Source organism: Nylanderia fulva, unplaced genomic scaffold, assembly GCF_048542155.1.
Source record: "Nylanderia fulva isolate GAGA-0341 unplaced genomic scaffold, ASM4854215v1 Scaffold702, whole genome shotgun sequence".
Classification (NCBI taxonomy): Eukaryota; Metazoa; Arthropoda; class Insecta; order Hymenoptera; family Formicidae; genus Nylanderia; species Nylanderia fulva.
The window spans coordinates 37,634-52,228 of record NW_028190811.1 but is presented as its reverse complement, the minus strand read 5'-3'; the positions used below and the strand labels follow the sequence as shown (position 1 = coordinate 52,228).

At 43.2% G+C, this 14,595-nt stretch overlaps 1 protein-coding gene and 1 long non-coding RNA gene across 2 annotated transcripts; one reads left to right on the top strand and one right to left on the bottom strand.

Annotated features, from left to right (window-relative positions):
• Positions 1–5,645: 5,645 nt before the first annotated feature.
• Positions 5,646–8,037, bottom strand: LOC146720348 (uncharacterized). Its single transcript, XR_014926118.1, has 2 exons — positions 7,974–8,037; positions 5,646–5,887 (listed from the first exon to the last, which is right to left on the bottom strand). It is a non-coding gene; the product is annotated as an uncharacterized LOC146720348 (long non-coding RNA).
• Positions 8,038–9,646: 1,609 nt separating this feature from the next.
• LOC146720347 (uncharacterized) lies at positions 9,647–14,143 on the top strand. Its single transcript, XM_085488737.1, has one exon. The coding sequence runs from the start codon at positions 9,647–9,649 to the stop codon at positions 14,141–14,143; it is 4,497 nt and encodes a 1,498-aa protein (XP_085344863.1).
• The last annotated feature ends 452 nt before the right edge of the window (positions 14,144–14,595 follow it).

The window sequence follows — 14,595 nt, the reverse complement described above, 5'->3', positions numbered from 1 at the left end:
ATAATCTTCGTACGTAAACTGACAAAGCTCGCACAAATCACCGATTCGCGTGAGGGTAAGTCGGAAGTTGCAGACTCCGCAATTTATTCCGATAGGTGTTCCGCCTATGATTAGAGTATGCTTCCGAACCCTTGTCCAAAGTAATTTCGAGACTCTAGGTAAGGTGGAGTAGCATGAAATGCAGAGAGCTGCCTTAGTCTCAAAATGGATGTACCCGACACCAACTTGGCAATAGAATAAGGGTTCAAAAGGTACGAAGAGATTAACTTCTGGAGGAGGAGTTATACCTCTAAGGGTGAGTGGGCACATTTGTGTTTGTTGCGTAATCGAATTGATAATGCGTCATTCGCTCGTAGATCTTCGGTGAACCCGGCAGTTATCGAGAAGTTAGTAGTCGTCGGCAAAACCGTCGGTAATTGTTCAGTAAAACACTGGTAAGGTGCCAGTAAGGCGTCGATAACCCGTTGGTAAAAGAACGTATGTCGGTATATGGTTGGTAATGTCGGTATATGAACGTATGTTGGTATATAGCCGGTAATGTCGGTAAAAGAACGTATGTCGGTATATTGTCGATAACGTTGGTAAAAGAACGTATGTCGGTATATCGTCGGTAATGTTGGCAAATCGAAAGTGTTCTCAATTGATTATTGTTTAAATGACTACTTTGTTATACGGATTTACGAAGTTATTTCTTGAGACACAAGATTTTTAAGAGATTGAACTATTTGCGTTTTTCCGTGTTAGAATTCCGAGAGTGGCACCGCATGTGGTGGTCGACCCTAGTTTTATAGCCCGACCTTTTTTTTATAGCTTCCGCAGTGACGATGGAAAAGAGGAAAAATGCGTCGGAGATTTTTCTAGAATGTTCTCTTCCACGTGGTAGAAGCGTCTCTGAATTTGCTAACACGCGCGATTCCTTAGGTTAACGTGAATTTCACTTACCTTTAGTAGCACTTTCTTGATCGTGTTGGCTCGTACTTGGAGGTAGTGCGTGCGGCGAGGGTCGTTCACTGGGATGTTTGGCGGCGGCAGGCGTCGTGGTTGGAACGTTATTGGTATGCACTTCCACTGTAGGAGTTCGTCGTTGTTATTATTTTTAATGTTGAAAATGTTCTCGTATTCAGGATCGGCCTGATATTCCACTCCGAGGAATTGAGAATATTCTTCGGTCGCTGATTCGCGATAAAGTCGGTTTAGTTTTCGTAATTGATTCTTCCTTCCTGCGCGTCGCGTCTTAGGCATATTGAATTTGATGCATCCTCTGAATGATTACTCAAATAAGGAGGGTTGATATGCGGCGGACCTCACTATCAATTCCTTATTTTGGCAAATGCTGAGAATGTTAATTCTGACTGTGATGAGCGGTGGTCCGCTCCAAACACAGTTTGAATTATTCTGAATTCAAACGCCGTATGACAAATTTAAAACGCTATCGTATTTTATCACGGGAGTGGAAGTTTTGAAGAATACTGAACCCTAGTTCTCACACATGAATACACTGATTTATTCGTATAGTAGTACAAAATTCGAGACTAAAACTTAGAATTAGAATTTAGATTTAGACTTAGAATTTAGAGTTAGAATATTATACTTAGAGTTAGAATTTTAGAATTAGAGTTAGGATTTAGAATTTGGACTTAGAGTTAGAATTTAGGAGTGCGACTATACTGTTCGGTGTCGCGCAGAGAACTGCCGAAATTCGGGACTGCTCTGAGGTCCTTCGTTTCGGCGGCTCGGGCCTGCGGCGGCCTGGAGAGGGGGAACTCTCCGGAGTAGGGGCTCTCACCGTGGTGGGAGATCCTTAGGCGCTACGAAGCGCCACGCTTAGTTTCTAGGCGGAGTTAAGCGTCATGGCCGGCTTTGGCGCGCTTTTCAAATAGCGTTTAAGGAACTTGGAGTAAACGAAAAAATTTATACGGCCGGACGTGACACATAGCTATCCCCTTTTTATGGCAGCGTAACTTGAATAACTTATTATACTTCTTTTCCACTGTTTACCGGTGAAAACTCAGTATTTTGACGGAGCGATGTGACACACGTCTTGAGAGAGCGGGAGAGAGCGAGAGCGAGAGAGAGAGAGAGAGAGAGAGAGAGAGAGAGAGAGAGAGAGAGAGAGAGAGAGAGAGAGAGAGAGAGAGAGAGAGATTGATGAGCTTTTATTTAGCTTTCTCAGCTATTTTCTTATACATTTTAACTTTTACATATGTAAGATATGCGCTTTTAATCTTCTTTTAAATAATTCGAGCCTATCGCAAGTTTTAATTTCTACTGGCAGGACGTTATACAATATACTTCCTTCATAAAACAAACTTTTCTGTGCACTCCTTGTTTTTCGAAATTGAATTTCGATATTACCCGCTTGTCTTGTTTCCCTATCGCATTTGTTCCCTACTATTTGTAACTTATCTCTTAACTGAATTGGTAACAGGTTATTCAATATCTTGAAAATAAATATACATATATTACATTGTAATCTTTGTCTTACTGACATAAATTGCAACGCCTCTAGCATGTCTTCCACTTTGGTGTATCTATCACATTGAAGTTGGGTTATCTGCGTCTCCCCCATGCCTATTAATATCGTCGCGCAATACTCAAAATGAGGAGCTATGATTGTCTTATATATAATGCATCTAGTATACACTGATATGTAATTACCTATTCTATTTAAGAAACTCGTTTTTTTACCTATTTTCTTTAACATATAATCACAGTGATCTTGAAATCGAAGTCTGTCATCGATAATTATACCTAGATATTTCATAGTCTCTACACGCTCTATTTCAATTCCGTCCAGACATTTCAAAATAGTATTACCTCTCAATTCTTTTCGAATACTTCTAACTATCATATACTTCGTTTTACTTGCATTCATTTTTAACTTATTTATATTCATCCAACGTTCGATTATATTAAAAGCCGTGTTCAATTTTATCTCTATATCCGTGCTACTTTCTCCACTTACATATATAAGCGTGTCGTCTGCAAACATTTTTATATTGCACCCTTCTGGACAGCCTTCGATTATATCATTTATATATATTATAAATAGTAAAGGTCCTAGTACCGAGCCTTGTGGCACTCCGTATTCTGTTGTCAATAATTTAGACCATGTATGATTGAAACGCACTTGCTGTTTACTATTATTTAAATATGATTTGAACCATTCTAAGGCCATTCCTCTAATTCCATAATAATACATTTTTCCTAATAATCTTTCTCTGTCTATTGTTTCAAACGCTCTCTTAAGATCCATGAAAATTACACCTACCATTTTTCCTTCGCTTACTATTAATTTCCATTCGTCAATGACAGTTTGAATCGCTGTTTCACACGAGTAATATTTTCTAAACCCCGACTGATGTTCTGTTATAATATCGTTAGTTTCCAAATACATTTCAAGTTGTTCTTTTACTACTAATTCTAACACTTTTTCAAATATTGGTAACATATTTATAGGCCTATAATCGCTCGCTTTTTTCGCTTTATCTATTTTTGGAATCGGTATTATCGTAGAGGTTTTCCAACCTTCCGGACAGAGACCTTCTCCTAAAGAATTGTTTATTATATTCGCAAATTCCTTTTTTATTACAGAAAAAGTTATCCTCAATATATCGCTAGTTATTCCCTCTTCCGTACCTTTCTTTTTCGGCAATCCCATAACAATTTTTTCTAACTGCTCTAGTTTAATAGTCACGAAATTTTCCATAAATCCTTTATTTTCGATAATATAAATAATTTTCTTATTTATATTCATCCAATGATCGATTATATCACCGGATCTAACGACCTTTATAGAGTTTATTATACTATTTATACTTTGTATATAATATAAATTAAATTTATCAGCTATATTGCACTCTTCGATATCGCCTAAAATTTCAAAATCTATATTTCCTACCTCTTTTATGCCTACTGGCTCGCCTCTAATTATTTCTTTCAAGGTTTTCCACATAGACGTAGGATTTTCTTTATTAAGATCTATCATATTTTCATAATATTCTTTTTTCTTCTCCCTAATTAATTTTACTACTGTATTTCTTTCAATTTTATACTGCGACCAATTTTGTTCGGTATCGTCATACAATGCTCTTCTATTAGGAGACGCGGTAGTGTCTCCGGCCATGTTCAAACCCTAAAAGACCTTAAAAGACACTACAAGTCTCCTTATCCTGCACCATCAAAGTCCATTTTTTGGGGGTGTAGAACTACTAAAATATAAAAAATTTTGAAATGCACGTAATATAACCTGAAAGGCGGCATCGCCACGAGTAATTTGAGCCAAGAAAAAATAAAATCGGTCAAGCCGTTCCGGAGATACAAGCGGTCAAAAAGTGACGTTTTTCATGAAAAATTAAGAAACGTCGTCTTCTTCTTCTTCTCTGTCCGCTGACGTCATCAGGATTATATATATATATAAATCTCTTCTCACCTTTCACTCACACCTCCCTCAACTTCCACCCACCTCTTTCCCTCCCACATCCCGTCCCCACGCCCCCACTCCCACCCCCACTCCCACCCCTCTTTCGCCCTAATTCACCCTCTTTCGTCCTCTCTCACCCTCTTTCACCCTCTCTCACCCTCTTTCACCTCTTTCACCCTCTTTCACCCTCTTTCACCACTCTTTCACCCTCTTTCGTCCTCTTTCACCCCCTTTCGTCCTCTTTCGTCCTCTTTCACCATCTTTCGCCTCTTTCACCCTCTTTTGTCCTCTCTCACCCTCTTTCACCCTCTTTCACCCTCTTTCACCCTCTTTCACCCTCTTTTCACCCTCTTTCGTCCTCTTTCACCCCCTTTCGTCCTCTTTCGTCCTCTTTCACCATCTTTCGCCTCTTTCACCCTCTTTTGTCCTCTCTCACCCTCTTCCGTCCTCTTTCACCCTCTTTCACCCTCTTTCGTCCTCTTTCACCCTCTTTCGCCTCTTTCACTCTCTTTCGTCCTCTTTCGTCCTCTTTCACCATGTTTCACCCTCTTTCGCCCTCTTTCACCCTCTTTCGCCCTCTCTCACCCTCTTTCATTTTCTCTCACTCTCTTTCACCCCCTTTCGTCCTCTTTCACCCTCTTTCGTCCTCTTTCACCCCCTTTCGCCCTCTTTCACCCAATTTCGTCCTCTTTCACCCTCTTTCGCCTATCTCGTCTTCTCTTACCCTCATTCGTCCTCTCTCACCCTATCTCCAAAAAATCATAAAAATGAAAAGGTCAAGCCATGTTCAAAAGAAGGTCCTCAAAAATTTAAACCTAGTCTGTACAATAAAAAATAATTACTCGTAATTCCAGAGTTCCAATTTGTTAATGTCGAATAATGTATTTGTTTCAAGTAATGGCAGTAGAGTTAAATACATACCTACGTATATGCAGTTTTTCCTGTTAAATGTACTTGAACGAAAAAAATAATTAAATGATTTAAATATAGTACATTTTAAATCAAGAAACTTATACTATAATCGAACTCTGTTTAGAAAGAATGTTTGTTTCAATCACAATCACAATACCATTTTCTATTGTTTCTCTTATTATTATCAATAATGTTATTCATTAAATAATTATAGTATCAATAATGTTTTTCGATTTATTTAACAATTCATAATATGTTAGGGTTATAAAGTTCTATCTGTAGGGTTTTTATTTAAATAAAATGAAGAATGTATATATATGTATATTTATTTATTTATGTATATATGTAACAATGTAATATATGTATATATGTATATTATTATGTATATTATTACATATTATTCGGCGTTTCGCCGTCCCCGTCCTCGTCCGCCTTCTCTTCCGCCTCTCCTCGGCCTGTTGCCCCAATAATAATAGGGCGAGGATAATTTTAGGAGGAAGCGCATAAAGCGCTCCTCCTGGACGCGAACCCCGGCGCGTCTTCCTCTGTAAACTGTAATTAAAAAAGAAATTATTTTAGTAATTAGATAATATGGTATAATTAGGTAATAACAACTTTTTTTACCTTTTTTAAAATAAAATTTTTTCTACATATACAAAACATTTATGAGTTCTTTATAAAAAATTCCGAAGAAAACCAAAAAAAGGTTGTTACACAAGATTCACTCTAAAACGATTTTTAATAATTATAAAGTGATAAAGTCAAATTGTATTTGCATTATGACAAGTAATGAACAAACTATCAATACGTTACCTTAAAGAAAATTGATAATCCTAACTCTTTGATTACTGTGGAATGTGAATGTCCAAAGCTCTTAGGTTATATTTCCGTCAATTAACAATCAAAGAGCTTTATCACAATAAGCGTAGACCTATAATATTTAATTACACGCTATGGTTAATAAGTCCAATATCAGAACACGATAAAATGTTTTATTTCCTTTATTAAATTTAATTAATTTATTATTAAGAAATAGAATTGTAATATTTTCAAGTATTCTACAAAGTAAATGATATTTTACAAAAATAATAAAATTTTAATATAATAACTTTAATTGTATATATTTGTTACACGTAACGTTTTCACCAACAGATTTAGAATATAATTATATTAAATCATTATATTCCTTATTAATTTGATTGCATAGAAAATATTTAATTATCACGCACATGATTTTATATAATAAGCAATTATCTCATCAATATGAATATATGCAGATATAATATAATAAATATAAATATGTAAATATATTACTCTGTTTGCAATTTTTAATTATTAAATTATATTATTTCCAAATTATATGAATAATAGATATGCAACAAAACTATTATTATTAACAATATATATTTGCATTCCAGATATTATATATAAAACTATTCACACACAAGAAAAATAATATTTTGAAAAGTAATTGCTGGTGTACGATTACATTTTTGTTTAATTGGCAAACAAATATTTAATAAAATTTATTAATTTAAAAAAAGGAAAAAGAAAAATGAATCTTTTCAATATAAAAAAAAAATAAATATATAAATAAATAGATAATAACAAAATATATATAATACATTCTAAGCATTTAAATAATAATACAATTTTAAAACAAGACCATTTATATACATATTTATATACAACGTATTCTAATTATGTTATTCAATATTTTTCAATATTTTTCTCTAATAATTTATTTATAATAAATAAACACAATTTGAATGTAATATGTAAAAACATTGTGAAATGGTTACCTAGTTGAATGCAGAAATGTTCTCCAGAAGGAAACTGTATGGTTACACTTCGTTGTATTACCAAACTTCCTGCAATATTTACATTTGATTAATAATTTTGAATTATAATATATATTGTATATATGTACAACACATTTTATTATAACATATTATACATTTATTATTTTAGAACAAATGAAAAAAAATTTGAGAAATATATATTAACATTAAATATAATTAAATTAAATATAATAAAATGTATAATGAATTGAAAATGTTCTGAATAAAAATATGGTTTAAAAAACGTAAATTATTTATTATTTACATTGTAACTATTACGTACAATAACTTTGCTAGAATCAAGGAAAAGATATATATTATTTAAATTCAGTTATATTAATATCATCAATCAAACATCTTCGATTAAAATTTAAATTGTATTAATCGTTACACATTGTTAATTAATGGAAATAGAGAAATTATATCGATTTTCTTAAGTCAATCATTAATGGAAGAGATTCGCATTAAATTTGCTATATTTAATCGTCAATTAAATATTTTTTAATTGTTTCTGCTCAAATCAATTGTCAATTGAATTGTCTTCGATTGAATCTGTTTTTTTCAATCGTCAATTAAAGAACTTCTAATTAAAATTAACTCATATTAATCGTTAATTAAAAAACTTTTAATTAAATTAGCTTGTATTAATTGTTAGTCGATCGTTCTCCGATTAATTTCGTTTATATCAATTGTCAATTAAATAATCTTTAATTGACTTCGATCATATTAATTGTTAATTAAACGATCTTCGATTAATCTAGCTTATATCAATTTAATTAAATTAAAATTTAACTAACCTCTATGATAGTCGGCGGCAACGGGGCCGGCGGCGACGGGGCCGGCGGCGACGGGGCCGGCGGCCACGGGCTCGGCGGCGACGGGGCCGGCGGCGACGGGGCCGGCGGCCACGGGCTCGGCGGCGACGGGGCCGGCGGCGACGGGGCCGGCGGCCACGGGCTCGGCGGCGATGTGGTCGGCTTCATTCATCTGTATCTGAAATGTATAAAGAGTATTAGTTTTTTATAATAAAAAATAATAGTATTTTATAATGATAATGAAAAATAATATACTTACATCTGCCATTTCGGTGTTTGAGTATATCTGTGTTTGAGATGCAAAATAATTCTTATCGCCAGTTAAATTATTTCGGCAGTAAAATGTAATTAGGATTTTCATATGTTATACGTTTTCAGTCGAGACAAGGTTCGATCTCGAAAATAGTTATTGTTAAATTCTAGAATCTTCGATCGGCAATAATAAAGTCACATTTGTTTGTAATGGAATAAAAAAGAGTCGTAAATTGACAGCTGTCATATAAAAAACCGCTCAAATACACAAACAAGTAACGGTGTTGCAACCGTTCCGCCAAATAATTATATGCTATTGAGCATGCGCCACTTTAAAATCACGCAAAATTATTGGCGCTTCACGCGAGGGTGGGCTCCTCTCCGAAAATGATAAAAGAGGAGCTCACACCCGGTTTGCCGTCTTATCGCTTTCCGCCGTGTACGCATAAGAGTAAACCGCTTAGAAAAACCGCAGAACATTAAATCGACGACCACCGCCTTTTCTTTTGATTTCGAATTGTCCGCTGAAACTGATTAGATTTTGTGTTAATTTTTTTGTGCGTTTAATTGTTAAGTATTGTACATTATATTTCCGTAAAGTTTCGTATATTAAAAGTTTCTTTATACTAAAAGTGACTCATCCTTTTTTTTGGTGTCGTTCGATTCCTCTCACGCAACGCGTTCGCGAACATATTTCTGGTCCTTCGAGCCGGATCTTCTCGCCGGCACCCGCAAGTTTGTGAACGTGTCTTCGTGTAGTTCGTGAGTGCTCGTAGTTCACCATGGATGTGAACACGTTGATCGATTGCCAACGTGAGATCCAGGTCCGTATTTCGCGCTCCGTGGAATACCTGAAGAAGCTGGGCACGACCAACATCACCGCCAGTGCCGTATCTACACGCACCAGAATCTTAGATCAGCTGTGGACGAAATTCGAGGCACAGCATGATCTCATTCGCGCAGCTCTGAAAGAAAAATTTTGCGAGAGCGATTACTACAAGTCGGAGTTACATGGCGATACGGAAAATCTGTACGTTGCACAACGCAGTACTTTAGATAGTTATACCGAACATTTCCGGAAGCCGAACGTATCTCCATCCGTCGACGTCGCATCAAAGTCTTCGCTGCCGCGCATCAAGTTGCCGCCGTTCTCTGGCGCCTACGCCGATTGGCCATCCTTTCGCGATCTTTTTCTGTCCATTGTGAGCAGCAATTCGATCTCGAACATTGAGCGGCTCCACCACCTCCGCTCGTGTCTGACAGGTCCGGCTGAAAAGTTGATAAAGTCACTACCTGTCACGAGTGACAATTACGATCGCGCTTGGGCAATCTTGGACAAGCACTACAATAACAAAAGAGAATTAATCCGCTCCAACTTTGCCACGTTTACCGCCGTGCCAAAGATGAAGGGAGATACCGCCGAGGAGCTGAGCCGCATCCACAACGCTGTCACCGCCGCAGTCAACGCACAGGAGAGCATCGGACGTCCTATCAACTCGCATGGGATGGACCTGTTCAACCACCTGGTCGTCGAACTGTTCGACGCGCGCACTCGTCTCGAATGGGAGTCAACCACTTCAGACTCCACCGAACCACCACAGAACGAGGCACTTCTCGACTTTATTAGTCGACGAGTATTGACGCTCAACGCCGCACGACCGAGGAGTGTCACAAAGGGACCTGGAGAAACATCACGATTCGCCAAAGCGCACGTCACGAAGCACCAAGGCGCGGATTCACCTCACTGTGCACTGTGCCGTGAAAACCATACCTTGATGACGTGCAAAAGCTTCAAGGCCAAGACTGCGGTTGAGCGGAAAGCGTTCGTGGAGACCAACCGATTGTGCTTCAACTGCTTAGGCAATCATTTCTTAGCACGGTGTCAGTCAAAAAAGAATTGCCTCACCTGCAACGCACGACACCACACCATGCTGCACGGGGCATCCACATCAACACCATCCGCTGAGGCCACTTCACTTGCCACCACACTGGTCACTGCACGGCAAGCTAAGACGCACAAGGCCGTCCTTCTCGCAACCGCTCGCGTCAAGGTCGCTGATCGATACGGATCACCACACGAGGTTAGAGTCTTGATAGATCAGTGCTCCGAGGTGTCCATCATCTCTGAGGCTCTGGCTCAGCGTCTTCGGCTGCCTCGAGCTTCAACGGATCTGTCCATCTTCGGCATCGGAGGGACTCGCTCTGGATCAGCGCGTGGCAAGGTCACGATAGACATCACATCTGACGTGACCAATGCCGAGCTTCGCGTGGTGGCCTTTGTGCTGCCGCGCATCTCATTGCAACAAGGCACCGCTCAACGTGAAGATCGTAGCTGGCCTCACATCCACGGACTTCGATTGGCCGACCCGCGCTTCCTGGATGACGATCCTGCGGAGTTACTCCTGGGAGCAGAAGTCTACTCGCTGATCCTCGAGGAAGGCCTTCGCAAGGGCGGATCACGGATGCCGATCGCCCAGCAGACGAGCTTAGGATGGATCTTGTCCGGAGGCTACGACGCCGCAGCACCCGAAGGCCATCGCCGCACGTTCCAGTGCACCACAGACCACGACCTCGCTAACATGGTTCGACGCTTCTGGGAGCAGGAACGCGAGCCAGTAGCTGGGACACCGCTCACCGCCGACGAAGCCAGGTGCGAAGACTTCTACGTGCGCACGGTCACTCGCACGTCCAGTGGCAGGTACATGGTGAGGCTGCCATGTACTTCACCGCCGCCGACATCGCTCAGCGAGACTCGTCGACCCGCAGAGCGCCTCCTGGAAGCCATGGAGCGGAAGGGAGCACGAGATCCTCGTTTCGGTGACCTCTATCGAGATTTCATGGAGGAATACGAGAACCTGCAACATATGGAGGTCAGCACAACTTCAACAACCTGCAGCCCTAGGTGCTACTTACCGCATCACAGGGTCCTCAAGGAGTCGAGCACGACCACGAAGCTCAGGGTCGTGTTCAACGGCTCCCAGCGCACACGGTCCGGAGAGTCGCTGAACGCACACCTCCTCACTGGAGCCAATCTCTTGCCAACACTCGCTGATGTCCTACTTCGGTGGCGTTGGCATCGGTACGTTCTCGTCACGGATATCGAGAAGATGTACCGACAAATTCTTGTACATCCGGAGGATCGTCGCCTGCAAACCATCTTGTGGCGCCACACCAGCTCTGATGACGTCCACGAGTACGAGCTGAGGACCGTGACCTACGGGCTAGCGTGTGCACCCTTTCTCGCCATCAGGACTCTTCATCAACTCGCAGCAGACGAAGAGGCACGATATCCACGCGGAGTCAAGGCACTGCGACACGACTGCTACGTCGACGACGTGGTCACCGGCGCTGATAGCTTGGAGGACGCTATCGACCTTCAGCAGGAACTACGGAGTCTTTGCATGGCGGGCGGATTTCCTTTGAGGAAGTGGGCTGCCAACGATCAGCAGGTGCTCACCGGAGTTCCACCGGAACATCGGCATCAACGCAAACCGCACTCATGGGAGGGAGAGAGTCACGCTACCTTGGGCCTCCGATGGCATCCGCAAGGTGACTGGTTCTCCTTCACCATACGTCCGCGTGCAATCACCGACTTCACGAAGCGACGAGTTTTGGCCGAGACGGCTCGACTCTTTGACCCGATGGGGTGGCTCGCACCTGTCGTCATCAGAGCCAAAATTCTGATTCAGACGACGTGGCTTCAACGGCTGGACTGGGACTCCCCGCTGCCTGATCAGGACGCACACCGCTGGAGGCAGTTGTTGAATCAGCTTCCTCTTCTAGATGACATCCGCATAACTCGCTGGCTCAACACTGGGACCGACCATTCACAACTGCAGCTCCATGGGTTTGCCGACGCATCAGAGCGAGGGTACGCCGCCGTGGTGTACATCCGCAACGCTGCAACAGAGAAAACATCAATCAACCTGTTGATGGCAAAATCCAAGGTCGCACCTGTCAAGCAGGTGTCGTTACCTCGCTTGGAACTCTGTGCAGCAGCTCTACTTACCACGCTCATGCTCCACGTGCGCTCTACTCTCGGTTTGACAACGACGCCAGTGCATCTGTGGTCAGATTCAAAGGTCACGCTCCACTGGATTCAAGGACACAGCACCCGCTGGAAAACCTTTGTCGCCAATCGAGTGTCTCAGATCCAGACCCTGCTGCCAGACGCTCAATGGAGACACATCGCTGGACGAGAGAATCCTGCAGATTGTGCATCACGCGGTGTTACTCCTGACGAACTCATTAAGCATAAACTGTGGTGGACAGGACCTACCTGGCTGTCAGGAGACGAGACTGCATGGCCTTGTTCCGTCATCGAAGCCGCAGAGGATGACCTCCCGGAGCAGCGAGCCACCAGTTTGGTGGTCAAGGCACCGATCACGGCCGAACCTGACCTCCTCCTCCGGTTCCCGACGCTACAAAGGCTGCTGCGAGTTACTGCATGGTGTCGGCGATGGCTCAATCCGGCGAGACGCGACGTCATACTTGGCCGCACTTTGCATCCGGACGAGCTGGACGTCGCCTTATTTCGATGGCTGCGAGTGGTGCAGGCGCTCCACTTTCCTACGGACGTAGCTGCGGCCTCTGCTGGACGCACTAGTCCACCACGAAGCCACTTAGCGAGGTTGAGTCCGGTCCTCGATGATCAAGGCGTGCTGCGCGTCGGAGGACGTCTCAAGCATGCTCAGCTACCACTCGACGAAAGACATCCAATGATCATCCCGGCGGCATCATGGTTGACTCGGCTGGTGATTGATTCCTGCCACCGACGGACACTGCACGGAGGTGTGCAACTGACTCTCGGCTTGCTCCGCCTGCGTTTCTGGGTGCCCCGAGGAAGGACCACCGTCAAACAGCAGCTACACCGATGCGTGACCTGCACTCGATGGCGCGCCGCAACACCACAGCCTCCGATGGGTAACCTTCCTCGGGACCGAGTAACGCCAACTCGACCGTTCCTCAACACCGGTTTGGACTACGCGGGACCAATCCTCCTCCGGACCAGCAAGGGGCGTGGACACCGTGCGCACAAGGGATACATCGCCGTCTTCGTCTGCTTCTGGTCGAAGGCCATTCACTTAGAAGTTGTCTCGGACTACACCTCGGAGGCCTTCATCGCCGCGCTGCGCCGCTTCATCTCCCGCCGGGGTTTGTGCGCTGAGATTTACAGCGACTGCGGCACGACTTTCATCGGGGCAGATCGGACGCTGCGAGGTCTCTTTAACGCAGCGACAGCCGAAGGTCAAAGTGTCATCCTTGCCGCCACCACTCAAGGAATCCGCTGGCACTTCAACCCGCCAGCGGCCCCGCACTTTGGTGGTTTGTGGGAGGCCGCCGTAAAGTCGACCAAGTTTCACCTCCGTCGGGTGATCGGCGAGACCACCCTCACGTTCGAGGAGTTGAGCACACTCCTCGCCCAGATCGAAGCTTGTCTGAATTCACGTCCGTTACAGGCACTCTCAGATGATCCAGAGGACGTCTCGGCGCTGACCCCCGGTCACTTCCTCGTTGGGGCACCGCTCCTCGCCTTGCCGGAACCGTCACTGACAGAGCAGACGGTGTCCACCTTGTCACGTTGGCGTCATCTGCAGCGGATGAGGGATCACTTCTGGCAGCGATGGTCATCCGAATACGTGCACGGACTCGCCCCACGCACCAAGTGGCTCAAGGATGCACCTGCACCCCACGTCGGCGATCTCTGTCTCGTGCGCTCCGAGATCACCCCTCCGAGCCGATGGCCTCTCGCTCGCATATTGCGCTTGCACCCCGGAGACGACGGAATTACACGCGTCGTGACCATCCGAACGGCCACGTCCGAGCTCGTGCGCCCACTCGTCAAGCTCGTGTTTCTTCCGGGCGTGAACGACGCGCCTACACCGCACATTGACACATAGCATCACTCACTACACAATCATCACATCATGCACCATATCGATTGTCACACATCACTTGTTTCGCTCACCACCGCACTAAAACTTGTCTCATTTTCACCGCTCACTGCATCTCACACTCGCCGTTCACATCTGCCACATGTTTTCGCCGTTCCAGCTGATCGATTCACATCACGCGATCACCACGTGTTTTCGTCGACTCAGCTGATCGATTCGCAACACGCGATCATCACGTGAATTTCGCCGCGCCGACGCGAGCCCGCCCCACCATCAATCACCATCGGAATGTGATCCGCGCCGAAATCATCATCGACCATTTGTCACGTTGCGACAAGGCGGGCGGGATGTTTGAGATGCAAAATAATTCTTATCGCCAGTTAAATTATTTCGGCAGTAAAATGTAATTAGGATTTTCATATGTTATACGTTTTCAGTCGAGACAAGGTTCGATCTCG

Coding starts and splice junctions, on each gene's coding strand:
- LOC146720347 (XM_085488737.1), top strand. CDS start 9,647: ATGAAGGGAGATACCGCCGAGGAGCTGAGCCGCATCCACAACGCTGTC.